Here is a 25,859-nt window from a genome sequence, read left to right on the forward strand (position 1 = left end):
AATATAAGAAGAGCGCAAATAATAACAACAACAAAACAAGAACAATAATACATAAACTAGGCCAGAGCTTTCAACGTCGCGACGACACCGCCAATCGCAATCACCCCCAACGCGACCGGCACGACCACGTTCATCATCCCTCCTTTCGTCGTCGCGTCCTCCTCCTCCGTGTACCCGTCGTTGTTCATAAATTTCGTCGACAGTGGGTTTCCTTCGCTATCTTCCAAGTTGTTCGCTTCCAACTCCATCACCACCGCTCTCGAGGCGTTCTCTTTGTCGAAGTTAATCTCCGTGATATCTCCAGAGATGGCGCCGAGGCCCATTTTCACGAGTTGTGACATGCCTTTTCCGGTCATGCCTTTCGGGTTTCCTTTCTCGTCCAATTCGTTCGAGAGTTGCTCCTCTTCTTTCTTCCAATTTTTAAGGAACGCTCCAGGACTCTGAATCATCGTCCGTCTTCTCCTCCTCTCGAATCCCGATCGGGAAAGCGCAAAAGAACGACGACAGTCGTTCTTCAGAGTGAGAAGAGAGCGCGTTTGGTGCGTCGTCTGCATCGTCGTCGTCATCATCATCAGCGCTTAGTTAAAGAGGAAATTTGTGATGATCCAAAAAAGATACGGAAATTTGTGGCTCTCATTTTGCTCTTTTTCTCTTCTTCAACAACTAAAAAAACTCCTAAAAATTAACTACTATTTGGTTGCTACTACTTATATACGCTTTTGCGCTAGAGAACGTTGCTCACTAATATGCTAAATCCGAACGCGACGAACGCGCCGTGGAAGAATAATGTTTGGTAGGAGTGCGCGGACAAGAAGGAGGAGGATGTTTTCGCGGCCCCGCTTTTTTTGCCACGTTTGCCGCGTCGAGCCGCCCCGCGAGTTCTTCGTCGCTCCAAAGGCGGCGCGCTTTCTTCGTTGTCGGCATCTTCTTCTTCTTCTTCTTCTTCTTCTTCTTCTTCTATGACCGCGTGTCGACTTCGGAGCGGGTATCGGTGGTGCGGCGGTTGAACAGCCTCTCTCCCGATCGCTTCGTCTTTCGTGGCTTCTAAGCGAATCATGGACGGGAGTAAAAAAACGTAGACGAAACCGAAGCAGGCACCACAAACGCTCACGACGCCACCGACGTCTATGTTTTTATCCGCGGCACACAGCGTGCCGATGAAAAGACACACCGCGTTGATGACGGCGATACCACCCAGAGTCGTTTTCGATTCCGCGCGGCGACCGAAGAATAATCCGTACACGCTTGTTCGCAAAATGAAGAGTAAGAGAGGACAAATGGTGAACATTTGCAACGCCGCTGCAACGTGGGCCGTAAACGCGAACAGCGCCTTATTCGGTTCCGTCGGAAATGCGTTCAAAAAGTTCTCCGACGGGCCTTGTAACCCTATTTTTTCTCTTTTTGCTTCCGAAGCAACGTACGTGGAACTGAAATTGCCTACTATTCCTACGCACATGTACGTTCCTACGGCGAGGATGTACGCGAAGACTAAATTTCGCATGTTGTTTTTGCTTTTCTTATTCGTTTTAAGCACCGGGACGACCGCGTGGTGCACGAAAAAAGCCGAGCTGCACGCGCCCAAAAGTGTGGCGACGCCACGAAACGCCGCCTTGCCTCCACGACTCGGGAAGAAGTGTCTCGGTGCGACAACATTTTCTACGACGAGGCTTTGCAGAAGAACAAATGCGACGAGGTACGTCGTAAATGCCGGCCCAAACGCAGATAGTTTTACGAAAACGTCCGCGGATGTTCTCGTGGACATGCCGAAGAGCATCAAAGCGACAATTACCGAGGCCGTTTTGGGCGTAAAACAGTCGCCGTTCAACGACGATCGCCACGTGATTGTCTTTTGACAATTAATGTGGAGATCGTTGTTTTCGTGATGGTCGTTATCGTCGTCGTCTTTACTACTACTGGAAGGAGCGAAAGGGGAAGGCGGTGCTGCGGCTGGCAACGGAGGAGTCGCGTATATCGTCCCATTACCGCCGCTATCATTTGCATCGTCGTACATTAGGAAAAGAGCATCCTCCAGTGCTGTCGCCGTGCCGTTCACGCCGCCGCCCCCCGCGTCGCTACTATTCCTACTACTACTATTCGCATCACCACCACCTCGTACGTTTTTCTTCTTCTTCTCCCATTCCTTATCGTACTGTTCTCGCCAATCCGAGTACCCTCCACTCACCAACCCAAACATCACATCCGACAAAATCATATCGTACACGACGACGGATTGCATCATGAGCAAGACGATACCTACGCGCGCCGCCCGCTTCCATTTTTCCCCAAACCATTCTCCAACCACGTCGGAATAGTCCGTCGGCGCGTGCTGAACACTCCTCCTCCTCGTACTATTACTACTATTACTATTTTTCTTCGTATTCACGGAATGTTCCACCAATCGACTCGCGCTAAACACGCAACAGAGGAACCCAAAGGTTGGACTTATTATCGCCCCTAAAAAAACACCGGATTGACTCATCGCCCACGGGAACACGAGCACGCTACCGGCGCCAACCATCGCGTTCCAAAGCGCGAAGACTATTTTGATGTCGTGCGTGGAGTACGTGTCGTCCACGTCCGTTTCGAGATTGTACCCGGGACTGTTTCCCGAAGGAGTGAGAAAGGAATCTTCCCCCGAGAGATCAAATTCTGTTCTTCCGTCGTTCGGAAGCAGCAAGACTTCTTCATCATCATCGGAAGAAGTATACTCCGACGACGACACGGAATGATCTGAGAGCAACCCCTGCGCGTGTTCTTCTTCTCTCTCGTCGTCTGGGTCGTCGTTCATCCTCTTATAAAAGTGAAGAATTTGCTCCACTTTTTATAACGGTCTTGGGGAAAACGAGAGTGAATTTAAGAAGGATGTGGCGGAGAGTGTTGTCATCCTCCAGAATCTCTGCTCGGAGCTGCTGCCGTCGCTGCAATTATAACTCTTCTGATTCTATTTATTATTATTCAACGAACGTGTCGAGTAAAGGAGAAGATGGAATCGAAGCTTCTTTTGAGAAATGCGTTACGGGGAAAAATGTCGAGAGATTGTATCGCCAAGGGTACGCGGTTTTCGAGGGCGGATTCGACTCGAACGTCGGGAAAGAACTTCGGAAAGAGATAGACGCGTTATTCCTTTCCTCCCCGGAACGGTTCGTTCCGAATTCCACAAGGTTCGTGAAAGACGGTTTCCAAACAGAGTTGGTGAAGAAAAATATTCTTGAGCTTTCGGCACCGTTCGTTGAAGAGACCGATGGAAGATATTTGCGCGCGTTGCAGAGAGATCGCACGTTGTTGACGCTGTTGAACGTTTTAAAACCGAGCGAGACGCCGAACGAGATGTTATTCAACGTCTCTTTGAAGGTGCAAATGAATTTCGGCGAAAACGCGAGGTTTCCGATTCATTTCGATAGCGATAGCAGCACGGACAACAGGCGTTGGACGTGTCTCGTATATCTTAACGACGATTGGGAAGAGAAGGATGGCGGGGAGGTGGTCTTGTATTTACCTTTTCAAAAGGAGAAGATAGTTGTCGTGCCACCCAAGTTGGGTACGATTGTTATGTTTAATTCGAGGTACGTCGCGCATTCGACGTTACCTTACACGGGCAAACGTCGCGTTATGTTTACCCTTTGGCTGCACGCGAAAGGTGGGGAAGATGATAATAATGCGGTGAAGATGAAAGAGTCGAGTATTGTTAGCAATGAAAAAATAGAAACGGACGCGCAAGAGCAGTTGGAAAAACTTCTCGCGCCGGAGCAACGGAAACATCTCATGAAGTTGATCCTCGCGGAAGAGTGGGCGACGTCGATTGCGGAATCTCACGACCGTTCCTCTGAACCCACGGCCAAAGCATTAAAGACTCACTGGGAAGAAATCGATATCATAGCCAGAGTCCTCGGGCAAGCTTTTCCTCTCGCGTTTGAGAAATTAGAAAAGTTAATGAAAACTGGGAAGATATCCGAATTTCCTTTGAAGTTTTAGAAAAGGAAAAGGAACGCGCGCTTGGAACAAAGAGAGAAAACTTCAACAAAGTATAAAACTGTACCGGTACCATACGGGTATATTTATTACAATACACATAGTTATAGATTCTTAGTACCTGGTAGTATATAGGCTAATATAGTATAGTATAGCAGTAGCATTTGCTAATTACAGCGCATCACCAGTGCCGTACGACGCTCCTTTAATCCCGGTCATTTTTCCCCTGCTGCCCGGAGAATCCGACGATAACGGCGAGTATCCTCTCTTCCCTCGTGGTTTTCTCGGAGTAGAAAAGAACGAATTCCATTTCGTGTTGTTCTTTTTGTGAAATAAACCACTATCGGTGGTTGGAGTGTTCTTTACTGGTTTTAAATCAGCATCTTCCATGACGTGCCTCGCCGGCCATCCTTGCCAGATGGCTTCCGCGGCGACGTCGTCGCCAACCATCGCCAACGTGTGGTCGAGCAAAATTGCGTCTGGACCAATGACAGATCCGCCCATAACTCGAGACTCCGAGCATAACGTTGCGCGTTCGCGAATGATAACCGTGTTCAACGAAAAAGTGCCCAATGTATTCGTATGTGCGATAACATGTGCAAAATTCACGCAAGCACCGTCGCCGATGGAAATCAAATCAGGTTCCGGCATCGGAGGATCCGCGCCGGTTGGATACAAGCACACGTTGTTTCCAATCTGGCACCCTTTAAAGCGATAGTACGCACACAAGTGCGCAGAGCCTCGAAGTAGCTTCGGATAGTCGTTCCAACTCAGCTGATCGGCAAGTTTCCATCTGAAGCAATAGCTAGACTTATCCCAGGCGTACATTCCAGGTTGACGTTTCCCGATGAGCAACCATTTGTTCATCAAACCTAACCCAATCGAAAGCGTCGTGTGTACCGCTTTGATCGCGAGAAATAGCACGTACAACAACGAAAAGTATTGCCAAGCTGGTATATCCTTCCACTCGACGTCCATCACGGACGCTGTGAAAAACGCGGTGACGTACCACGAAAAATACACCGGCAAAATGTTAAATGCAGTTTTCAATACTCTCGCGGAGATCCCGATGACCGGCATGACTTGCCACGGAATCACAGCGTACGTCGCTAAGCCTAGATATGTTGCACGACCAAAAGGTTTCGCCTCGACCACGCGCAATGATACCTCGTCGTCCAAGTGACTCGATTTACCCGGGTTGAGCATGACTGCGCGTCCGTCTCTGGACCCGACGTGGATACTGCCCGCGTTCAACGTCGTTCGTCTCGGAGCGACGCCACCAGATCCCAACAAAGCTTCCGGGTGTAACGTCACGCCACCGTAAATGATGCACCGATCCGCAACGTTTGCACCTCTGGCAATGTGGATGGGCAAAGAACCTAAAGCATCGCTCGGGTACAAACGAGACCGCGATCCGAACACGACGTCGTCACCGATTTCGATTAAATCGTACATCCCATCCGCCACGTGAACGCCGCTTCCCGGCCAGAAGATACGTTCGCCAATCTTCGAACCTAACGCACGCCAAATGAAAGTCGTGTACTTATAATGTTTGCCAAGAATTTCCCCGGCGCCACAAAATTTACCATCCGGTAGCAAGCGCGACATTAAGAAACGACGTGTGTATTCCCACTCTCGAGCGAAATACCCGGTTGGATTCGCTCCGGGCTTAAATTTACCAACGTACACGCGTTTGACTAAAATGACAGCGGTGATTTGAAGCAAAGGACCAATGGTCTCGTGTAACAAACGCGCCATGACAATACACGTCAAACGGAATGGATCCATAAACCACACGATGCAGTCTTGCCACGAGAGTCGAGCTAAGAGCATGACGAACACTTCCATGGCGTCCGTATCGTCGCCGATGCGTTCCAGCTGTTTTTGCCAGTTGACCATGCCGGCGTTTGCTAAGATGTTATCGTCTTTGGCCGCAGAGGAGTATAAAAGCTTCAATAGAAGCGCCCATGGTGCCCAACGTACGGTGTGTACAAACATGATTGCCGGATAGCCTAGAAAAAGCTTGAAAATCATCGACGGTCCCGGGAGACGTTCTCTGGCGCAAACTTTGTGCGTGTGCACGTTCACATTCGGATCGCGCTCTCTCCAACTTGTGTATGGTGGTAAAGTGGCATTCGCGGGAACAATGCCACCTGGGCCAATAATGGCGTGAACGCACACGGTTGCATTTTCGCCGATGTACACTGGCGACAAGCGCATGCCCCCGCGTCGCGCTTCAAACGCGCGCACTTTGGCAATCTCATCAATTGTCGCACCGTTATTGATGGTGATCAAATCAAACTCTGCAATATCTGTTGACGGTGAAACAGAAACGTTCCTACCAATATTCGCTCCCATCAAACGCATGTACAAGGTAAACGTTTGCGAGTTTGTTTTGAAGACGCCCAAGCCGCACATTTCGCGAACAAGATCGGCGAGCCACCACCTCAAGTAATACGAACCCCATAACCTATACGTCCCTGGTCGTAACCTTCCGACGCAAAGCCACTTGAAAATAATGGCAAACATCGGAAACGCAATCGAGCAAATCAGTTCGACGCAAATTAACGCCAAGAAAAAGGAGAAGAGCTGCACGGAACCATAGTGTCGTAATTTCAAAACGCTCGCCGTGCCTTCGTAGGAAGTACTCGTCACCATCAAGTGCAACGTGTGACGCAACCAGTGAACGCTCGGTGCTAACGTGTGAAAAATTGTACTCCAAGTCGTCAAAAACACCGTCCATCGAAACAAAGTCAAACTTGGTCGAATGATGAACAACGGAATTAACTGGATGAGCAAAGTCGACTGCGCGATTGAGGAATGCGGCTCCACCCAATTCACGGGACCGACCGGAACTTTCTTACTCTTATCGTCGGCAGCAGAGCCGCCTTTGGAGTTTCCACCGGATTTTTTCGCATCAATCTTCTTTGCAATCGCTTCGATGGTTCGTAGCTCAAACATATCCGCTCCAGTCATCGCTTTCATCCCAAACGCTTTTCGAAGCTTGAACGCCAGCTGACCGGCGGAAATAGACGTGCCTCCGACCGCGAAGTAATCGTCCTTTACGTTGACCATGTCTGGATCGACGCCGTGTAAGGTCGCCGCCCAGTACGGAATAATCAACGCCTCTGTGTCAGATTTTTTTCTCCCGGCTCGCGCTTTCGTTGTCAAACCTAAGATATAATCGTAATCGACTTCTCCCGTTTCGGCGTTCCTCGGAATCACGTTCGTCGGAACGATAACTTTCGGGTGGAAGCATCCAGCTAGTTTCGGTTTAATGAGCTTTAAAAGCTCCATGTCTTCGTTTTCATCTTCGCCAACAGTTCGGTTGGACACTTTCACTACGCCAACGACAACACCGGAAGAATCTACCATGGTTTCCGCCTCTTCAACGTTGGCCAACGCTAACATCGCCGTTGTCACGCGATCTTTTGCAATATCGCTCGCACGGATAACTTCAACGTCTTTCGGAGATCCAGGGGTATCATCCGTTCCATGGTTCATATCTACGGCAAAATACGTTCGATCTAACTCGTTATCGTTTTCTTTCACTTCTGGAATGGATAATGCCTTGGCAATTTTTGCACGAGAGACTTTCCCGGTGAATCCTTTCGGGATGGAATCGGCGATGACCAAAATACTCGGCCATTTTGACGGTGGTAATCTATCTTGGACGTGCTCACACAAATACTTCAAACCAGCGGCAAAAGATGCCTGCGCAAGAGCGTCTTGCGTTGGTACCACAACAATCCCGACGCACTCTTGCAACGTCTCGTGCGCCACAGAAATACAGGCGCATTCAGAAACGCCCGCGTGCGATTGAATAGCGTCTTCGATTTCAATCGGCGAAATAATCTCACCGCCGCGATTGATTACTTCTTTCGAACGACCAGTGATGAATAAAAATCCATCGCTATCTAAACGACCGATATCGCCGGTATCGAACCAATTACCGTCAAAGAACTTCGCAAGCGTCGGTTGCGCGCCGCTCAACGCCGGTGACGATTTTCCCGACACGGATCCTTCTCTGGCTAAAGACGATGCGTCGGCTTTATCTACTTCATATTCGCTCATGACAATCTCGCCTCGGACGCATACCGCGCCAATTTCGTCCGTTTTACACTCCTCGCCGGTGTTTGGATCGTAAATGGCGATATCCGGACACATCGCTCGACCGGAACATCCTGGTTTCTCCAAAGCGTAATTCGCCGGAGGGCACGAAATAGGCATACATTCTGTCATACCGTACGAAGGCAACACCACGGCTCCGTTGAACGTCTTTCTTAACTGTGTGGAAAGCGTGTGCGGCAACGGCCCCGCCGCCGCGGCGACCAGGCGAATCTTCGAGTACTCCAAAAACTTGGGGTTCTCTTCGCCGGACTTTTGAATCAACGCGTGCATGGTCGGTGCGCCGTAATACCACGTCGATTCTCTCGCTTTCAGCGTCATCCAGAAATCCCTGGCGTCGAAAAACGCCATCGCCGCTAACGAGCCACCAGAAAAGATTGGCGCCAACACGTTCCGACAAATCCCTCCGACGTGAAACAAAGGCATAAAGTTACAACACTTATCCGTATCGTTCAGCTCGCACGAAGATGCAATCGCAATTGCCCCGACTGCCAGCTGTGATATCGTAATCGGTACCACCTTTTTCTTCCCACTCGACCCGCTCGTATGCAACACCAATCCGACGCGCGCTCTGGGATCTTCCATAAACGTCGACTTCAACTGCCTTCGACTGAACACTTTCCGTTTAATTCGCGTCGCGTCCACCCGAAACGGATCGCCTTCCATCTCGAACATGCCCGATTTCTTCTCATCTGGAACGATTAAAATCGGAATCAACCCTAACTGGTCCACCACGCTTTTAATTTTCTTCTCGCTATCTCCCGTATCTCTTTGGTACAAAATCACGCTCACGTTTGTGGACAAACACTCCGCCACGGTCTCCTCCACCGTCGTTTGCGGGTTAATAGGTACGCAACAGTGCTTGTGCATAGTCGCCAACAAGCTCGTCACCAGCGTTGGTCCGTTTGGAACGCACACCGCGATACGCAACGAATGTGCCGTCGCGCCGCACCTCTCGAAATCCTTCTGACAGCGCGCGATAAATTTCTTCAACTCCTCGTGCGTCAAAGCCTGTCTCTGGTCCATGTGCCCGCCACTCAGCGCGACTTTATTCGTTTGCGGTAAAAGTTCGGTCAAGCTCATGTACGGCGGCAAATTGTCGATGATCGCCTTATCTCTCAACCTTCCTTCTCTGTGTAACTTTTCGCACTGATCCAACAAAGGCCGAAGCGGCACCGAGGACTCCCTCGCCGTGTGCAACGTCTGTTCTGTTCCCGGCGTCGACGACGCCGCGCCGCTTCGGGGACTCCCTCCTCCACCACCACCGGCAAACGGCCCGAGCTTATTCCTCAAAAACGCTTGCGCGCGACCTCTCGGCGACGACGCCGTGGACAAAAACGTCTCCGCCGATCTAAACGGAGGCGCAAGAGGTTGTTGATTCGGCAATTCTTTTTCCCCACCATCGAGAGAGGAAATGGTGCCCGCGGTATTCTTCTTCGCATCATCCTCCCCCGCGTTTGCAGTAGTATCAGCAGTAATTAGTGTCGTCCTCTCCAAGCTCATCGACTGCCGCCTCTCCATCTGTAAATCCTCGATGAGGTGTTGCGTCGTTTCCTCCATCGACTCTCTGTGTTGTCGTTGTTGTTCTTCTCGTTCTTCTTCTCCTAAAAGAGGCTGTTGATTTTGTTCCCATTTTTGTTCCGAGGAGGAGGACATTTTCGTTTGTTAAAAACAAATCTCTCTCTTTCTCTCTGTGTTCTTCCGAGCGCGTTCGCTCTCTCGCGCGCGGAAACGAAGAAGTGTCTTTCCCTCTCTCTCTCGAAAAGGAAACGCTCGAAAAGAAAGAAGACGAAGAAGAAGAGATGAGAAAGCAAAATCAGTGTGCCGCAAAAAGTCTGGTTTTTCCTTCGAAAACAACACCGCGACCGATAGATTTGGTAATTAATAAGCGATTTAACCGATTTTGAGGACGAAACGCGTGTGTTTTCGTTGCACAAAAAGCTCTGTTCGTTTTGTTTGTTTGTGCGAGTGATGAGAGAGGAAAAAAGAGCGAGAGAGACGGGAGAAAACACACGCGCGCAAAAAACACGCATCGTGAGTGTACCAGGAGGGCACGCACACAAAATCAATCATGGAGGACGGGGAGGAGGAAAAAAACGAGTCGTTCGACGAGGCGAAGAAGAACGCGAACTGCGTGGGCCCATCCGCGACGACCGCGGGGAAAGCGTCGGCGTGCGACGGATGCCCGAACCAAAAAGAGTGCGCGAGTGGGAAATTTCAAAACGTGAACAACGGGGAAAAGACGGAAGAGGAACTCGCGATTGCGAGTCGACTCGCGGAGTGTAAACGCGTCGTCTTGGTGCTCTCCGGGAAAGGAGGGGTTGGGAAATCGACCATGGCGCAAGCGATGGCGAGAGAGTTATCGGAAACGAGCAAAGTTGGGCTTTTGGATATCGATATATGCGGGCCGTCGGTGCCGACGATGACGAAAAAAGAAGGTGCCGACGTCCACAGAAGCAACGGCGGGTGGCAACCGGTGTACGTGACGGAGAATTTGAGCGTCATGTCGATTGGATTCTTGCTGCCGAATAAAGACGATTCGGTCGTGTGGAGAGGTCCGAGGAAGAATGGTTTGATTAAGCAGTTTTTGTGCGACACGGAGTGGGGGGAGTTGGATTATTTAATCGTCGACGCGCCGCCGGGGACGAGCGACGAACACTTGAGCATCGTGCAGTATTTAAAAGGAGGGGCAAAGATTGATGGTGCTCTGATAGTCACGACGCCGCAAGAGGTGGCCATGGCAGACGTGAGAAAAGAGGTGAATTTTTGCGAAAAGACTGGGGTGAAGGTTTTAGGGGTGGTTGAGAATATGAGTGGGTCAGATTTGAGGTTAGGGGAGGTGACGTTTAGTTTAGACGACGGGACGGAGGATGTGACTGCGTTGGTGAGAGAAGCGTTAGACGCGAAAGGGATAGATTCGAGTCGTTTAACGATTGATTGTCCGGTATTTGCGGCGACGAGAGGTGGAGCGGAGCACATGTGTAAAGAGAAAGGAATTCCTTTTCTAGGGAAGGTTCCGATAGATACCGGAATCGGGAGAGCGGGTGAAGATGGGGATTCGGTGTTTGGAGACGCGTCGATGGCAACCGGGAAGTCGAAAGCGGCGTTGAGAGCAGTCATTAGAAAACTAGTCGCTAATTTACAATAATACATTCTACACCTACTAATAGCTATTGAAACCTATTTCTATTAATACTACTTTCATAATAACAGACGAGAAAGGACGAGTCGTCGGAAGAAGCCGCTTCTATTTTTAGCCGCCTCGATTGCTTCTCTTTCGATGGAGGAAAGCAAAAGAGACGACGACGACGAGTTGCGTTTCTTGCGTTCGACGTGCTCAACACACAACTCCTTCCATCTTTCGTTCTGAGCGCTCAAACGAGCCGCGCGCTCCTCGTTCCACTTTTCTCGCTCCGCGTTTGATGCTTTCATTTGCAACGAAGGCGACAATTTTTCGTCGAGAGTTCTTTGCGCTTTGTTCCTTCTCTCGTACACGGTCAAACGATCACACGCGTTTGGCCAATTCGGAATGGATACCGCATCTTTCATTTCAAACTGTTCGCGTAACTTCTCGCGAAATTTCTCTCCATCTGTTTCTCCATTCGCGCCTTCCCCTATGTGCAACACGCAGTCGCCTTTGTAATGCGTCAACGCCTTTAGCGCGAGGTACCGAGCGATATCTGGCGCGTTGCCGCTCGCGGCTTCGGGCGGTGGCCAACAAAGAAATAAGGATTGCTGCTCGTGTAACGTCGCTTTCTCTACGCCTCCTTGCTCTACTGTACAAAATGGCGGCGGCGCTCCTTCCTCTTTTGACGCGTTAAATCCTCCAGCCACGTATCCGTTTCCTTCTCCTTCATTCGCGAATACGTCGTAGGCCCAAACGTCGACGCCTTCGTCTCGCAACATCTTCGCCCACAATCCTAATCCCGCACCGATTTCGCAAACACCACGAGGTGAATACTTCCGCACGGTCTCCAGCGCTTCTTTGTTCGGCACTGCCCACGAAAACATCCTCCGCAACGGCACTATATTTGCTCGCAAATAGAGCAAAAACAACACCTCGTCCCCGGTGGTTTCTGAAATCTCTCGAAGCCGTTCCATCCGCTCCTCGTACAAACGCTCGTACTCCATCCTTTTCTTCATTTCTTTTTCTTTTTTGAATGCATCGTGTCCACGTCCGTGGTCGGATCGTACCCGACGTCTTTGCTCCCGCTGTTCATGAACACGCCTCTTCGTATCGCCGCCGAGGACAAGGATTTTTCGCTCGTGGAAAGAGGATTGGACGGGTTGTGCGACACGTATAAAGGGAAGGCGAAGGTGAGCGAGGCGAAAAAAGTTAACGCGAACGCGAGTGGTACGTTTGATGAGGACTTTTTCGGTTTCGGGAGGTTCATGTGTGCCTCGCGTCGTGCGTGTGTGTGTGCTATATGTGCCGTGTTTATGACGTACATTCTTCCAAATGACATCACTTTTCCCCCACGTTTACATAATTAAAACGAGCGCGCTCGTTTTTCCACGATGATGCGATGACTTTGCGATCGTCAAAGAAGAATCAGGCGGTTCGAAGCGTACCGTTTCTGTTTCTGCTCTCGTTCTTCCTCCTTCTCTTGGCAGTTCGAGCTGAATCCGAGCACAAAAAGGAAGAAGACAAAGAAGACAAAGAAGACGAATGCAAATGCGTTCGGAAAAGCACGTGCGTGCCGCAAATCTACCCGCACGTGTTCCCAACGCAAGCGAAGGAGCTTCGAGAGATTGCGATTTCCAAGAACATTTGGACGTCGGACAGACACGACTTTTACCCGACCAAAGACGTTCCGATACGGATGCTCGGATCGAGGGCGAAGATATTGGCTTTTGAAGAGATTTGGGAAACCATGGTAGGGAAGATTGAAAGGCAGTGTGGCGAGGGAAAGGGGGAGTCGTCGTATTGGAACGTATCGATCGAAGATGCGTTCGTGATAAGGTACGATGGGAAGTCGGAAAAGGACTCGCATTTGCGCATGCACCAAGACGATGGGCCGATTTCTTTCCAGGTGAGCTTATCAGACGCGGACGAATACGAAGGCGGAGGGACGAACTTTTACGAAGCGAAGCGAAGGAGGACGCAGTTCGAGGAGAAGAGCGCGAAAGAAAGGGCGAAAACAAACGTCAAGTTAGAAAAGATTGGTGACGTGCTCGTGCACGGTGGACAGATCGATCACGAAGGCGCAAAAGTCACGAGTGGGTTAAGATATACGCTCGTTTATTTTCTACAGATAAACAAAGGGTGCTGTTGGCAAGACACGATAGACGAGACGATGAATAAAATCACGCGAAGAATCACCGGTGTTTTCGTGTTTCTGTTCCTGTTGTTTCTGTTTATGAAACCCGAATCGAATAATTTGAAACAACTTTAATAAAATGATTTGAAGTACACATATATATATATCGCGCGAGAAAAGAGTGACGCAAGCACGAATTGGAAGTATTTTCGTCTATACAAAACTATACGTTTTCTTTTCTCTCTCCGTCTCTCTCTCTCTGCTATACTTATTTGGAGTAATCTCGGGCACCGAAGATAGTGGATCCGACTCGGACGTTCGTGCTCCCCATCGCGATTGCGTTTTCAAAATCCCCACTCATGCCCATGGACAACTCTAACGCGCGCTCGTAATCCTCGCCGAGACCGAGCGCGTCGCACACGCGTTTCCTCTCTTCTTTCAAGCGGTCGAAATTTTCCGGTTTGGACGTGTAGTCCGGCATACCAATCGTCATCAACCCGATTAATTTCAGCTCCTTACAGTTATCGCGAATGTGTTTGGCTAAATCTACGACGTTTTCCCCAGGGGCGACGCCGTACTTGCTCTCCTCGCCGCTCGTGTTCACTTGCACCATCACGTCCAACAGCCGTTCCTCGCGAAGCGCTTTGCACTGCTCCACCGCGACGTTTAATTTATCCGCCAATTTTTTCGAATCCACGGTTTCCACCACTTTCAAATTCGGCACGCCTTGCACCAGAGCTTTCGCTTTGTTCGATTGAATGTGCCCGACGAAATGCCAGCTGATATCGTTCGGGAGTTTCGGCGCTTTTTCCAGAATCTCTTGGACGTAATTTTCGCCGAATATTTTGTGTCCCGCGTCGTACACTTCCCGGAGTTGCTCCACGGGTTTCGTTTTCGAAACCGCGACTAATCGAGTCGCGGCAGAGGTCGACGCTCTCTGCGAAGACGCGACCGTGATTCGCGAGAGAACGTCCGCTACGTTTTTCGCCGTGGACGGTGTCGCCATCGTTGTTATTACTGTAGTCTTACTCTCGTCGTTGCGTTGCGCGTACTCTCACACAGAAAGGTCGGCCACGTAATCAAATCCCCTAACAGCCTGTTGTGCGCTGCTTTCGCAGATGTTTCCTGAACTTTTGATAAAAGGATACAGTACGGCCGCGCGCAAAGAAGAAGAATACGCCTCAGAAACGCGCTCTTCTTTAAGAGGAGGAAGAGAAGAAGAAGCGCAGAAACGAGGCAGAAGGGCGATGATGATAGAAAGAGTGCTGCGCGTGTCTCCTTTTGGGGGATTTCGGAAAAAGTTTTCAAACAGACAGACGTCAGAAAAAACAAGCTCTTTCGTCGTAACTCTTTCTCTCTTGGTGTTGTTGCCGTTGTTGTTGTTGTTGCTGCTGCTGTTGCTCGTTTGCTTCTCTCGTTGCACTCTGCTGCGCGAGAGAGAGAGACGAGACACAGAGAGAGAGAGAGAGAGAGAGAGACAGAGAGAGAGAGAGAGACAGAGAACACTCCCCACCAAAATTCGCTTCCATCTTCCCTAAAATCCAAATTCGGTAAAAGATGTCCAACCACCCTCAAATGACCGCCGCGTTGCGAAACGTGAACGATTTGAACGAAGTTTACAAGAGTTTTCGAGCGACGAAAGAGACAAAATCTGAATCATCGAGTAAAAAGAAGGACCTCGAGGAGAAGAAGAAGAAGAAACGAGCAAAGAAGAAGGAAAAAAAGGAGAAGAAAAAGCTGAAGAAAAAGGAAAAGAAGGAGAAGGAGAAGAAGAAAGCGAAGAAGAGCAAGCGTTCTTCATCGTCGTCGTCATCATCATCTGATGACGACGACGACGATGAAAATGATTCGGAGAGCACACATTCTGAGAGCGACGATGATGTCAAAGTGTCGCGGAAAACGCTTTTGGAGAGAGGTTCAAATGCCATCGAAGCCGTGCTGCACATCCTCGCGCGATTCCCGAACCAACGCCAGGATTTGAGAGTTTTGTTAAAGAACGTGGACGATGGAAACGCGGTACCGATCGACGGTATACCGGATGAAATTATGAAGAGATTGTTAGAAATTGTGTTTAAAAACGTTGGGATGGTGAAATTACCGAGTACCGGCGCGTGGACGTTGACGAAGAAACGGTTGACGAGGAAGGAGTTTGCGTTTGCGAAAGTCGCGTTGGCGTTTGAGGCTGAAGAGGAACGGTTGAAAACTCTTCGGACGTGCATGCTGCCTTGGGAGAGTGAGGAGTTTGCAAGAAAGAGGATGGAGAAGAAAAAAGAGGAGATGATGAGAGAAAGGATGGAGAGAAATTGTGGACGGGAGGAGGCGGAGGTGTTGACCGGGGAAGAGGCTGCGGCGAGGCTGAAGGAACACGGGCAAGAGATTGACGAAGATACCGACGATGATACGGAGAAAGACAAAGGCGAAAAACAGTCGGTGAAGAAGCAAGGTACGCTTAAATTTAAAGAACAAGGAACGGACAACGATAGCGTTGGAGTCGCGCCGGCTGCTGCTGGAATAGAAGGAGAGAGGCCAAAAAAACAACTCGGACCGATGGCGCCGCCAAAAGAAATGCTCGAGGAAATGCAAAGACAACAGCGAGAATTAGCGGACGAAGGATTCGGGTTTGGACCGCCTCCGCCGGATATTGTGGAGTTTCTGGACTCAAAGTCGTCCGAAAGTCGTGCGGCTACCGCGAGACGCGTCATTTCTATACTCAAAAACGATGGCGACGCCTACGACGTGCTCTCCGCTTCGCCGGAACATTCCAACGCCGAGTTGAAGAAGGTGTACTGGAAATTATCATTAGTCATTCACCCGGATAAGTGTGACGATCCGTGTGCTGCTGCTGCGTTTGACGCGGTGAAGAAAGCGTACGAAATGCTCAAAGATGAGACGCAACGAAAAGTTTTGGACGAAAAAAGAAAGAGCGCGAAGGATCGCGAGGAGTTTCAAGCATGGTTGAAGAATGAACGAGAGAAAGCCATCTGGCGGAAGAAAAGGAACGAGTCGCTTCCAGGCGACGAAGATTTACTCAACGACGCGTTTGATAAAGCACCCGGAAGCGCGGACGACGATAAAACGAGAGAAGAGTGGATGACGGAGCTTCCGCCGGAACGAAAAGCTGCACAATGCCCACTTTCCGCCAGCGTGACTGCGTTCGCTAAAGACGGATTGATGGTTCGAGACCAAAAAACAATCGACGAGTGGACCCGAAATCCAAAGGAAGGGAAAAGCGAGACGATGTTATTCTTAGAGCAGCAAGAAAAGATGTACGCGCTTCCAAACGCCGCCGCTCAGGCGAAGAAAGAAGACGAGAAGAGGAAGATGATCGACGAATACAACGAAGGCGCCGGGAGAACGAAATCGCTTTTAGAGCAGCACAGAGAGAATTCAGGCAATAACAAAAATAAGAAGAAGACGAAGAAGAAGAAGGTAGAAGAGAGTAGTGGTAGCGACGAGTCGAACGACGAGGACGAGGACGATAGAAAATTAAACAGAAAGAAGCAGAGGAAGAAAAAGGCTAGGAAGGATGATGACGACGACGGCACCGGTTGGACGTACAGACCTTTTGATCGCGAAAAAGATCTCAGAATATCCAAAGTAGGCGAAATGGATCCAAGAGAGGCGATGAAACGTGCCGGTGGAGGGTTGTCTACAAGGTTTGGCGGTGGTGGTCTTCAATGATTCAAATCTAAATTCAAGTATTTTCTTTGTATTATTATAACATGAGCAAGCAGGCTCTTCGCCTACCTCGCGGGCGTATATATTTTTTATAGTGTGCTCTACATATGATGTCTCTCTTCCTTTCTCTCTTCCTCATCAGTAACTTAACGCAACGTCGTGATTGGACTTCTAGACGTGTTCATGAAATCCGTCAAAGGACTTCTCCCTGGTCCACCGAATCCTCTACTTTTCTTCGTCGCCGTTTTCTTCGCCTTTTTCACTTGTTCGCCCAACTTGCCCGTGGCGAAGCCGATATCATCCAATAGGGCGTTCCCGCCACTTGGCGTGGCAAACGTAAACGCATCACCTACGTCTTCGTTATATTTCGTAGGCGTCGCTTTACTTCTGGTCATAGCATTCAATGGCGGCGTTTGCAACGAGAGTGAATCTACCGTTTCCGCCAACGCCTCCGCGACGCGTTTCGCGTTTGTCGGCGAGCCGATGACGGGTCTCGTCGCCAAAGGCGTCGTCGCTTTCTTTTTTGCCGTTTTTGTCATCTCCGTCGTCGCCATTTCGCCTAAACTTTCTCTCTTGTCCCCTCTTCTACCTTTCATCGCCGCAAAATAGCACTTTCTGCACGCCGCTTTATACATCTCCGCCCCGCCGATGAGCTCCACCGGTCCGTCCTCTTCTTCCTTCTCTCGGCTGCTATTCTTACTACTATCAAAACATCTCAACGTAAACGAGGCGTCTTTCGAGCACATCGCGCACACGCTCGTCAACTTATCCACGCTCTCCGCCATCGGTACCAACTTCAAAATATCGTTAAACATCTCCCTCTCGTACGTTCCGTCCAACGCGGCGCAAATAACAACCTTCCCTTTATTCGCCCACCGGTCGCAAAACGCAACGACGTCTCCAAAAAACTGTCCTTCATCGATACCAATCACGTCGTAATTGTGCGCGATGTTATCCATGTTCCCCATTAACTCCTTCGCGGAATGCGCGGGTAACGTTTGGTGGTCGTGCGTGACGTTCGCGTTCGATCCGCAAATGTGCGCGTATCGCGTATCGTCTTTGTATTTGATGAGCAGGACGGACCGACCGGCAATTTTGTGTCGACGAATTCTTCGGTGCAGTTCCGTGGATTTCCCGCTGAACATAGGACCAAAAATCAGCTCAATTTTGCCGTTAAAATTCGTATCCTCCTCGTCATCATCGCGAACGTAGATGGTCGATTCGAGCGTCGAAGCGGAGGACATTATCAGTATTGAATATATCCACCAAGAAGGTTGCCGTTGTTTTGGAGGGGGGTTCAAATTTTTGAATTTTCCCCTTACAAAACGTATCGATAAAATACGTGAGAAAGAACCGGGTAGTACTCTCTGACACGGATCCGACGAAAAAGACGAATACCTCTCGCGCGCAGAGAGATGATGTCGATTCACGAAAGTGTGGGGAGGAAACACTCGCGCGATTGATGTGTGTGTGTAGAGATTTTTTATGAACTTTTTTGTGTCTGTGTTGGAAGGTTTTTTGAATTTCGCAAAATGCCAAAATACGAGCACTTCTTCTCTCTAAAACTAAACGACTACCGCTACTCTTCTACTCTTCATCCATCAAAACTAAATCCCTCTCCAACTCTAACCCGTAACACAACCAGACTAAATACTTAAACGGCAATTCCTCGCCGAATTCTTTATGCACGAACACTCTTCTCGGGACGATGGCTTGCACTTTTTTCCTCCGCGCTTTCGCCGCGGTCAAGTCTCGCAAGAACTTCGAGTGCAACACGCCCAACGGGAAGAGCAAACAAAACGGGACATCTTTCGCGATTAACTTCGTTAAGATTTTCTCTTTCATTCCTTTTCCTGTGTACGGAGGGTTGTCGATGATCGCGTCCACGTTGGCGAGAAATTTCGCGTCGTTCATGAGTTTGAAGAAGTCTCGCTTCTCGTGCGTGACTTTGCCTCGAAACCCAGCCTGTTTCAACCTTGTCTTGACTTTCCCGTCGTAATAGAACGGCGCCCAGATTTTCTTCCCTTTGAACTTTTCCAAGTGTTTCGCGAGCGCGTTCCAGGCTCTCTGACTGGTCGCCCACTCGTCGTCTTCGATCGAGAATCTATCGTTGTTCGCGCCGTAGCTTCCGTACGCTCCTGTTCTCTCCACGAACTCGATGTCCTCGGTTTCTTCTTTTTCCCCGCTGCTGCTGCTGACTCCACCACCAACACTAACACTCGTCGTCGTCGTCGCCGTTTCTTTCCCCGCCGCGTTGAGATTCCTGCTCTTCTTTTCCATCCTACGCTTTTTGTTCCTCTCCGCCGCTTGGGACGGCATCTTTTACGTCGTGATTGATGTGCACAAAAATGACAACATTTCAAGGTGGTTACACAGAGGCGATGATAGTATTACACTCGAGCGCGGGTCAGGCTACTATAAATACACGGGATGGATGATTCCTCGAATCCATGACGTTGCTATTACTACACGACCGAGCCGTATTTGATCGCACCGTGTTCGTTCCTCATCAATGCCTCTTCCTCTTCTTCTTCTTTTTCTTCTTCGCTCGTCGTTTCCTCCCCCGCCGCGACGACTTTAAACTTCTGCGCATGTTTCCTCAACACCACGGCGACGAAGAACGCGACGCAAAACGCCATCGAGAGCGTCCCAAAGACGAAAAAATCTTTTCGGTCGTATTCGTTGACGTTTTGTAAGAGCATCGCGGACTTGCTCGCGCTCGGAATGCTACTTTTCGAGGAGAAATCTGAAGTGCTCGCGCCTCCTAGAGAACTCCGGTATCTGAACTCCGGGACGTTTCGTAAAATCTCAAACTTCTTTTCCTCTTCCGCCTCGAGGTCGTTTTGGAGTTCCTGGACGACTGGAACAACCGTAGTCGAGTTCGTGTTCGTCTCATCGGAACTCGACGAAGAAGACACGTTAAAATGCCCCGACGTCGCGACATCCTCGATCGCGGAAACGACTTCGTCGATGAACGTCACCGACGCGTTCGTCGCGTTCGCGATCCAAATTTCCATCTCCGTTTCCGTTTTCTTCGCGTTTTCGACCGCTTGGTCGAAGATTGGATTCGTCGTCGAGGTATAATTCGTTAACTCGTCGGCCTCTTCGTCTTCTTCGGAGTTGTTCGTGTTGCTCCTTCCTCCCATTCTCGCGTCTTCTTCTTTGCCCTCTTCTTCTTCGTCTTCTTCTTTGCCCTCTTCTTCTTCGTCTTCTTCTCGCGCTTTAAAAGTGACGCACTTTGGGTGTTGGAACTCAGTTTTCCCCGCACAAATGTAAACTTGACGATTCAAACGACGAGGATGATGATGAAACCATTCTCGGTTTGCATCACCTCGGACGACGAGAACAACCCTCATCGGGAGGTTCAGTTGCAGTGCTACGACTTTACCCTAAAGAACAATTCCCCACCCGTGGAGAACATCTTGCTCCTCCATTGCAACGGCATCAACTGTCTCGCCTATAAAGCGGTCGTCGAACAGTTGGTCGTCTCCTGCAACTGCCGAGTGGTCGCGTTCGACCAACGCGGACACGGAATGAGCACGTTTACTACTCAAAGAAAAAATGCAGAAGAGTTCTTAAACGAGGACGACGAGGACGAGAAGATGTGGTCCTGGAAAACGTTCGCGAGAGACGCGAAAATGGTTTTGGAATCTGTCCAGCGTGAAGATGGAAAAAGAGCAGGCGGATGGGCTTCGTCGTCCGCGCAGAAGTGGCACGCGGTTGGACACAGTTTAGGCGGTTTCGCTTTACTTTGGTTAGAAGCAACGAATCCGGGGACGTTTGCGTCGATTTTAACGTACGAACCGATATTTGCGTTGGAGAGTACGAAATATCCGGGGATGCGTACGTACGCCGCGCCGGACGCGAGTTTGCAAGTCAACGCGAGGAAAAGGAAGAGGACGTTTAAAAGTTTCGAAGACGCGTTCGCGTCCTATCGAAAAGGATTTTTAGGGAAAGTCATGGACGAGAGGAGTTTGCGAGGGTACGTGTTCGACGGCGGGTTTCGGAAGGTGGATGATTCGTCTGGCGAAGAAGTCGCTTTGACGTGCGAGCCGGAAATCGAAGCGAGGATTTACGAAAGCGGCGAGGAAGACGCGAACGCGTTGCAGTTTATCGAAGAGAGAATCGATACCGCGAAATGTCCAATCACAATTGCCATCGGTGGTGCGACCAAAAAAGCGTACGCGTACGGCGTGGGTAAAACTGTCGCGGAGAGGATCAGAGGTGCGCGTTTGTTAGAGCTTGGTTTACTCGGACATTTCGGTCCGTTATCGGCTCCGGAAGTCTTCGCCAACGCAGTCTACCAGAACGTGTTGGGTATTTACGCCGACGTAAACGACGACGACGACGACGAAGAAGAAGAAGAAGAACGCGAAAATACTGTAACCAGAATAGAAAGGAGTAGATTGTAGATAGATAGGTCTCGCATTAGCAACAGTTGAACAGCACTGAAACAGCAGCAGCAGCAGCATCCAGCGCGGCGGCTCGATCGAGTCCTTTTCACGCTCACATCCAGTCGCAACGCGTCACAATAAATTTCTCCCCGCGTACGAAAGACTTCTCGAGAAAGCGCGCGAAATGCCTCGCACATCCTCCTCGAACGATGACGCGCGTCCTCTTTGCGACGACGACGAAAACACCCCTTGGTCGATAACTGCCTCCACGTCGGCGTCGCAAACTCGGAATCCGATCCGAGAAATCATGGACAATTTCAACGCGACACCCAACCCGAACAAAACCGTCATCAGTTGCGCGTTGGGCGATCCTTCCGTTTTCGGGCACTTACAACCCCCCCCCGGCGTCGTCGAACACGTCCGAGACATGTTCAAGGAGAAGAAAAATAACGGATACGCCCCGAGTTCTGGTTTACACGAAAGCAGGGCGAGTTTAGCGCTGAGATACGGGCCCAGGATGGCACGGAAGAGTTTCGACGTGACGAGGAGGAGATCGGAGGCGGAGGAGGAGAAAAAATTCCTCGAAAACGACGACCAAAAAAACACCTCAAATAAAAAAGAAGTTGACTTTTTGAAAACGAAAACGAACACCATCTCTCTCGCGCAAGGGGGCACAGAGACGCATCATCGTCGCGTACAAAACCAACCTCGCAAAAGCACGGACAATTCCGCGGTCGTGGTCTACCCGAACTCTCGAGCGAAACTGAGCGCGCACGACGCGTTTTTGACGCACGGATGTTCGCAAGCGCTTTCGCACGCGATTCAGGTTTTGGCGAAACGAGGGGACAGGGAGATGGCGATGTTGTTGCCGAAACCTGGGTTTGCGTTGTACCAAACGTTGTGCGAGGTGCACGGGGTGGAGTGTGTTTTTTACGATTTAGACGGGAAGAAGGATTGGGAGATTGATTTAGAGCACGTGAGACGGTTGGTAGAGGAAAGGAAGAGAGACGGAACGAAGAGGAAGATATCGGCTATTTTGGTGAATAATCCGAGTAATCCGTGCGGGGCGTTGTTTGCGGAGAGGCACTTGGTGGAAATTTGCGAAATGTGCGAGGAGTTGAAGTTACCGATCATAGCGGACGAAGTGTACGAGGATATTTCCTTTGGCGATAGGTGTAACTATTTGCCTTTGGCGAGTGTGTCGGAGACGGTGCCTATTTTAGCCGTCGGATCTTTGTCAAAGAGATGGTTGGTACCCGGTTGGAGGCTAGGATGGTTGTTAGTGCACGATAGAAACGATGTCATGAAGAATGGGGGGATACACGACGCGTTGGAAAAGCTTTCACAGGTGACGCTAGGCCCGCCGACGCCGTTACAGGCGGCGTTGCCGTTTATTTTGCAAAACGACGACTCGGCGTGGTTAAACGAAACGTTGCAAACGTTAAGAGAGGCCAGGGACGTGTGTATTGAAAAATGCGAAAGGTGTGTTGGTTTGAGTATGGAGTCGTTGCCAGACGGGGCGATGTATGCGTTGGTAAAAATCGATTGCGAGCTGTTCAGAGCGGCAGGGATGACGGACGACGTCGCTTTTACGAGCGCCTTGTTTAGCGAAGAGAGCGTTTTAGTGCTTCCCGGGCAATGTTTTGGAGCGTTTGGATACGCGAGAGTTGTTTTAACGTGCCCAACGGAAACGCTCTCTGAAGCGTGGGATAGAATAGAATCGTTTTGCCAGCGCAAAGCGTCGCCGGATAGTCACGGTAGTGATAATTTAGTAGCGGGCGAAGTGTTATCGGCGAGCGAATTCGGAAGAAAAACGTCAACACCTGCGCCGCCTTCGGATGAGGACATCGATGATGTCTTCTCTCTCGAAGCGACTATGCGACAAGAAGAAGCTATTTATTAGGTAGTAGATGTCATTTAGCGAATACAAATAGTAACATAGTTTTTAATATTTGAGTGACAATAATTGTCCCGCGACGTGTTTATAGCATACTCTTTTTTCTACGCTTTCGATTTTGAGTATGAAATATTAAAACATTTATTATTTTCTTATGATTTTATATTTTTAGTATTAGATTACACGGTTGGCTATTAAGACTTAAGCTTTTACAATATAAAAGAGCGGCGGGGGCGGGGATGGTAGATGCTAACGCACGCGCTATGCGTATACAAGCGGGCATTTTTCTTCCTTTACTGGAAGAAACCCATTTGTCCAACCATTTCGCTCAAAGCGGTGATACCCAACAAAGCGCCGCCAATGCCTGCGCCAACCTTTCGCAAATCTAATTCCTCCACCTCTTTCTTACTCGTCGTTTGGATGATGTCTTTATGCCCCAACGAAATCGGGACCTTTCCATCGCTATTCTTTCTCAACTCCTCCAAACGCGCCAACTCGTCCGCTTTCGGCGGACCAGCGATGTATTCTGGCGACCACGAGCCATGGACGCCATAAGGAACGTATTTCGGTAATCGCAAACGCGCGACTGGTCCTTCCGAGAACTTCTTCGCGTCGATAATAACCATCTCCGTCCCTCTGCCGCCAAAGTCAGAGTCTTCGTACCTCGCATCGTGCACTAACGCAACGACCCATCCATCGTCTTCATCCAAATCTTTCCCCGATCTCGGGACGAAAAACGGTTCCATGGCAAACTTGTGCTCCCCGGGGATCCACTGTTCCTCCGTGTACAGCTTTGTCTCGTCCGTTTTAAGCGAGCACTTCGTCAACGCTTGCATCGGGCCGTTGACACCATCTTTGCGACCAACCGAGGTGGACAAGTACATGTGCTCGTACTTTTCCCCGGTGTAATCCCAAGACGTGATGGGCAACTCGCAAGGAACATCGGATAATAAATAATGTTTCGCTTCATACTTCTTCATGTCGATGATGAATCGACTCAACTTCATTCTTGGAAAGTTATCTTTCCCGTTTGGGTTCGTGATATCGGTGAAATACAACGTAAACTTATCCCAAGTGCACGTATCAAACACGATATCTCCGTCGTCGTTTTCGAAACCGTTCACGTGGTGGTACGCGTAGCACCAATAATCCGCCGGAGCCGTTCGGACCGTCATATCCGTCCCACGCCTCGGGAAGACTCGAAATAACGGCTGTCGCTCGGTGTCTTCGCAAATGAGTTCGGATAAGCACGCGTTTTGTGTCAAGTAGTCAGTAAAGGTCTTCTTGAAATCAATTTTAATCGGGCAATCGAACAAAACGTAATAGTTTTCCGTGACGATCAAATCGTGAACGTACGAGGACGGATACGGGTACGAGCGTCTGGCCACTTCCTTCCCGTCTTCATCAAACTCATAAAACACCGCATTTGTAGTCCCAAGATGCTCCGATCCGTCTTCATTCTTATGGTTCACTCTCCAGTTCACTTCGTTAATAAACGCCACGAGTCGTCTCGAACCGTCCGGCTCCGTCACCGTTCTGTAGTGACTCGTATGCGTCGTCGAACTCAACGGACAGTTCCCGTGACCAATCGTTTCCAAAGTGTCCGGATTCAACGCGTACGGTTTCTTATAATCCACCGCGCACAAAGATCCACCCCAATTGATGACGTTATACGCCCCGTTTTGTTTTTTGGAAATATCGCCTCCCAACAAGTCTTTGAACAATCTCTGCCCAAACGCGAACGGTCTCGGATCCTCCGCCGTGAAAATAGAACTCTTAATATACTTCCCCGTTCTCTCTTCCTCGTCAAAATCCTCCGTCACGACAAATTTATTCCGAAAATACGCTTTCCCGTCCTTCACCGCCACGGACGTCACCATGCCGTCCCCGTCCAAGTACGATTTGATAAAGCCTTCTCTCTCGTACATGGCGGGCCCGTTTCGTAACAACGTCCCTTCCATCTCGTTTGGGATTTCGCCTTCCACTTCCGTCACCCACCCTTGGTTCTCGTACGCCAGGCCTGGGACAGAGGCGTACCCGGTTTGGTCTGTTTTCATCGAATAAAGAGTAAAAGAGTCAGTCAGTTTTTTTTTTTGAAAAGGCGGAGAAATTTTTCGCTTATCACTTGAAGAGAAAGATATGGGAAAACGATACGCTTTTCGGCTGCAGCAAAAGCACCGATGATGCTACGACTACGAACGATCAAAACGCACAATCTTTATACTCCTTTTCGAACGGATACGCTTCTTTCGCGTCGTCTTCTTCTCCTCTTTTATGCACAGGGACGGAGGACGATTCAACGGAGGAAGAGGAAGAGGAAGAGGACGGTTTCTTCGGCGTTTGGATGGCTTCGATGTGCACCGCAGATTGCCTCCTCGTTTTTTTCGTTCGAGCGGCAAACACATTCCTCCTCGATTTCTTTCCTTTGCCTTCAAACGAGGAGCCCGCGCAGAAGATCGAACTCTTGGTCGAGTGTGATGATGTCGAGGCGCTTTGCATCATTCTCGCGCTCTAAAACAGATGTGTGTGCGT

The 25,859-nt window shown here is 49.8% G+C and overlaps 16 protein-coding genes across 16 annotated transcripts; 6 read left to right on the forward strand and 10 right to left on the reverse strand.

The window, feature by feature from the left end:
• Window positions 1-56: 56 nt before the first annotated feature.
• Window positions 57-554, reverse strand: Bathy01g03330 (predicted protein; the record flags this gene model as incomplete). The annotated part of the gene is made up of 1 exon (XM_007515345.1): window positions 57-554. The coding sequence occupies one exon, from the start codon at window positions 552-554 to the stop codon at window positions 57-59; it is 498 nt and encodes a 165-aa protein (XP_007515407.1).
• A 170-nt stretch (window positions 555-724) lies between these two features.
• Window positions 725-2,788, reverse strand: Bathy01g03340 (unnamed protein product; the record flags this gene model as incomplete). Its single annotated transcript, XM_007515676.1, has 1 exon — window positions 725-2,788. The coding sequence occupies one exon, from the start codon at window positions 2,786-2,788 to the stop codon at window positions 725-727; it is 2,064 nt and encodes a 687-aa protein (XP_007515738.1).
• Window positions 2,789-2,862: 74 nt separating this feature from the next.
• On the forward strand, window positions 2,863-3,972 carry Bathy01g03350 (predicted protein; the record flags this gene model as incomplete). The annotated part of the gene is made up of 1 exon (XM_007515430.1): window positions 2,863-3,972. One exon carries the CDS (start codon window positions 2,863-2,865, stop codon window positions 3,970-3,972), a length of 1,110 nt encoding a protein of 369 aa, XP_007515492.1.
• A 168-nt stretch (window positions 3,973-4,140) lies between these two features.
• On the reverse strand, window positions 4,141-9,753 carry Bathy01g03360 (predicted protein; the record flags this gene model as incomplete). The annotated part of the gene is made up of 1 exon (XM_007515523.1): window positions 4,141-9,753. The coding sequence occupies one exon, from the start codon at window positions 9,751-9,753 to the stop codon at window positions 4,141-4,143; it is 5,613 nt and encodes a 1,870-aa protein (XP_007515585.1).
• A 415-nt stretch (window positions 9,754-10,168) lies between these two features.
• Bathy01g03370 (predicted protein) lies at window positions 10,169-11,245 on the forward strand (the record flags this gene model as incomplete). The annotated part of the gene is made up of 1 exon (XM_007515440.1): window positions 10,169-11,245. The coding sequence occupies one exon, from the start codon at window positions 10,169-10,171 to the stop codon at window positions 11,243-11,245; it is 1,077 nt and encodes a 358-aa protein (XP_007515502.1).
• Window positions 11,246-11,298: 53 nt separating this feature from the next.
• On the reverse strand, window positions 11,299-12,108 carry Bathy01g03380 (conserved hypothetical protein; the record flags this gene model as incomplete). The annotated part of the gene is made up of 1 exon (XM_007515378.1): window positions 11,299-12,108. One exon carries the CDS (start codon window positions 12,106-12,108, stop codon window positions 11,299-11,301), a length of 810 nt encoding a protein of 269 aa, XP_007515440.1.
• A 128-nt stretch (window positions 12,109-12,236) lies between these two features.
• Bathy01g03390 (unknown protein) lies at window positions 12,237-12,548 on the reverse strand (the record flags this gene model as incomplete). Its single annotated transcript, XM_007515652.1, has 1 exon — window positions 12,237-12,548. One exon carries the CDS (start codon window positions 12,546-12,548, stop codon window positions 12,237-12,239), a length of 312 nt encoding a protein of 103 aa, XP_007515714.1.
• A 75-nt stretch (window positions 12,549-12,623) lies between these two features.
• Bathy01g03400 (predicted protein) lies at window positions 12,624-13,493 on the forward strand (the record flags this gene model as incomplete). Its single annotated transcript, XM_007515234.1, has 1 exon — window positions 12,624-13,493. One exon carries the CDS (start codon window positions 12,624-12,626, stop codon window positions 13,491-13,493), a length of 870 nt encoding a protein of 289 aa, XP_007515296.1.
• A 133-nt stretch (window positions 13,494-13,626) lies between these two features.
• Bathy01g03410 (predicted protein) lies at window positions 13,627-14,364 on the reverse strand (the record flags this gene model as incomplete). Its single annotated transcript, XM_007515608.1, has 1 exon — window positions 13,627-14,364. The coding sequence occupies one exon, from the start codon at window positions 14,362-14,364 to the stop codon at window positions 13,627-13,629; it is 738 nt and encodes a 245-aa protein (XP_007515670.1).
• Window positions 14,365-14,915: 551 nt separating this feature from the next.
• Bathy01g03420 (predicted protein) lies at window positions 14,916-17,039 on the forward strand (the record flags this gene model as incomplete). Its single annotated transcript, XM_007515191.1, has 1 exon — window positions 14,916-17,039. One exon carries the CDS (start codon window positions 14,916-14,918, stop codon window positions 17,037-17,039), a length of 2,124 nt encoding a protein of 707 aa, XP_007515253.1.
• A 143-nt stretch (window positions 17,040-17,182) lies between these two features.
• Bathy01g03430 (thymidine kinase) lies at window positions 17,183-18,280 on the reverse strand (the record flags this gene model as incomplete). Its single annotated transcript, XM_007515333.1, has 1 exon — window positions 17,183-18,280. One exon carries the CDS (start codon window positions 18,278-18,280, stop codon window positions 17,183-17,185), a length of 1,098 nt encoding a protein of 365 aa, XP_007515395.1.
• A 343-nt stretch (window positions 18,281-18,623) lies between these two features.
• Bathy01g03440 (predicted protein) lies at window positions 18,624-19,355 on the reverse strand (the record flags this gene model as incomplete). Its single annotated transcript, XM_007515453.1, has 1 exon — window positions 18,624-19,355. One exon carries the CDS (start codon window positions 19,353-19,355, stop codon window positions 18,624-18,626), a length of 732 nt encoding a protein of 243 aa, XP_007515515.1.
• A 146-nt stretch (window positions 19,356-19,501) lies between these two features.
• On the reverse strand, window positions 19,502-20,182 carry Bathy01g03450 (unknown protein; the record flags this gene model as incomplete). The annotated part of the gene is made up of 1 exon (XM_007515736.1): window positions 19,502-20,182. One exon carries the CDS (start codon window positions 20,180-20,182, stop codon window positions 19,502-19,504), a length of 681 nt encoding a protein of 226 aa, XP_007515798.1.
• Window positions 20,183-20,335: 153 nt separating this feature from the next.
• Window positions 20,336-21,448, forward strand: Bathy01g03460 (predicted protein; the record flags this gene model as incomplete). Its single annotated transcript, XM_007515500.1, has 1 exon — window positions 20,336-21,448. The coding sequence occupies one exon, from the start codon at window positions 20,336-20,338 to the stop codon at window positions 21,446-21,448; it is 1,113 nt and encodes a 370-aa protein (XP_007515562.1).
• A 166-nt stretch (window positions 21,449-21,614) lies between these two features.
• Window positions 21,615-23,333, forward strand: Bathy01g03470 (tyrosine aminotransferase; the record flags this gene model as incomplete). Its single annotated transcript, XM_007515699.1, has 1 exon — window positions 21,615-23,333. One exon carries the CDS (start codon window positions 21,615-21,617, stop codon window positions 23,331-23,333), a length of 1,719 nt encoding a protein of 572 aa, XP_007515761.1.
• A 287-nt stretch (window positions 23,334-23,620) lies between these two features.
• Window positions 23,621-25,829, reverse strand: Bathy01g03480 (predicted protein; the record flags this gene model as incomplete). Its single annotated transcript, XM_007515099.1, has 2 exons — window positions 23,621-25,374; window positions 25,541-25,829. The coding sequence occupies 2 exons, from the start codon at window positions 25,827-25,829 to the stop codon at window positions 23,621-23,623; spliced, it is 2,043 nt and encodes a 680-aa protein (XP_007515161.1).
• Between the last annotated feature and the right edge of the window lie 30 nt (window positions 25,830-25,859).

Source organism: Bathycoccus prasinos (genome assembly GCF_002220235.1).
Source record: "Bathycoccus prasinos genomic : Chromosome_1".
NCBI classification, from domain to species: Eukaryota; Viridiplantae; Chlorophyta; class Mamiellophyceae; order Mamiellales; family Bathycoccaceae; genus Bathycoccus; species Bathycoccus prasinos.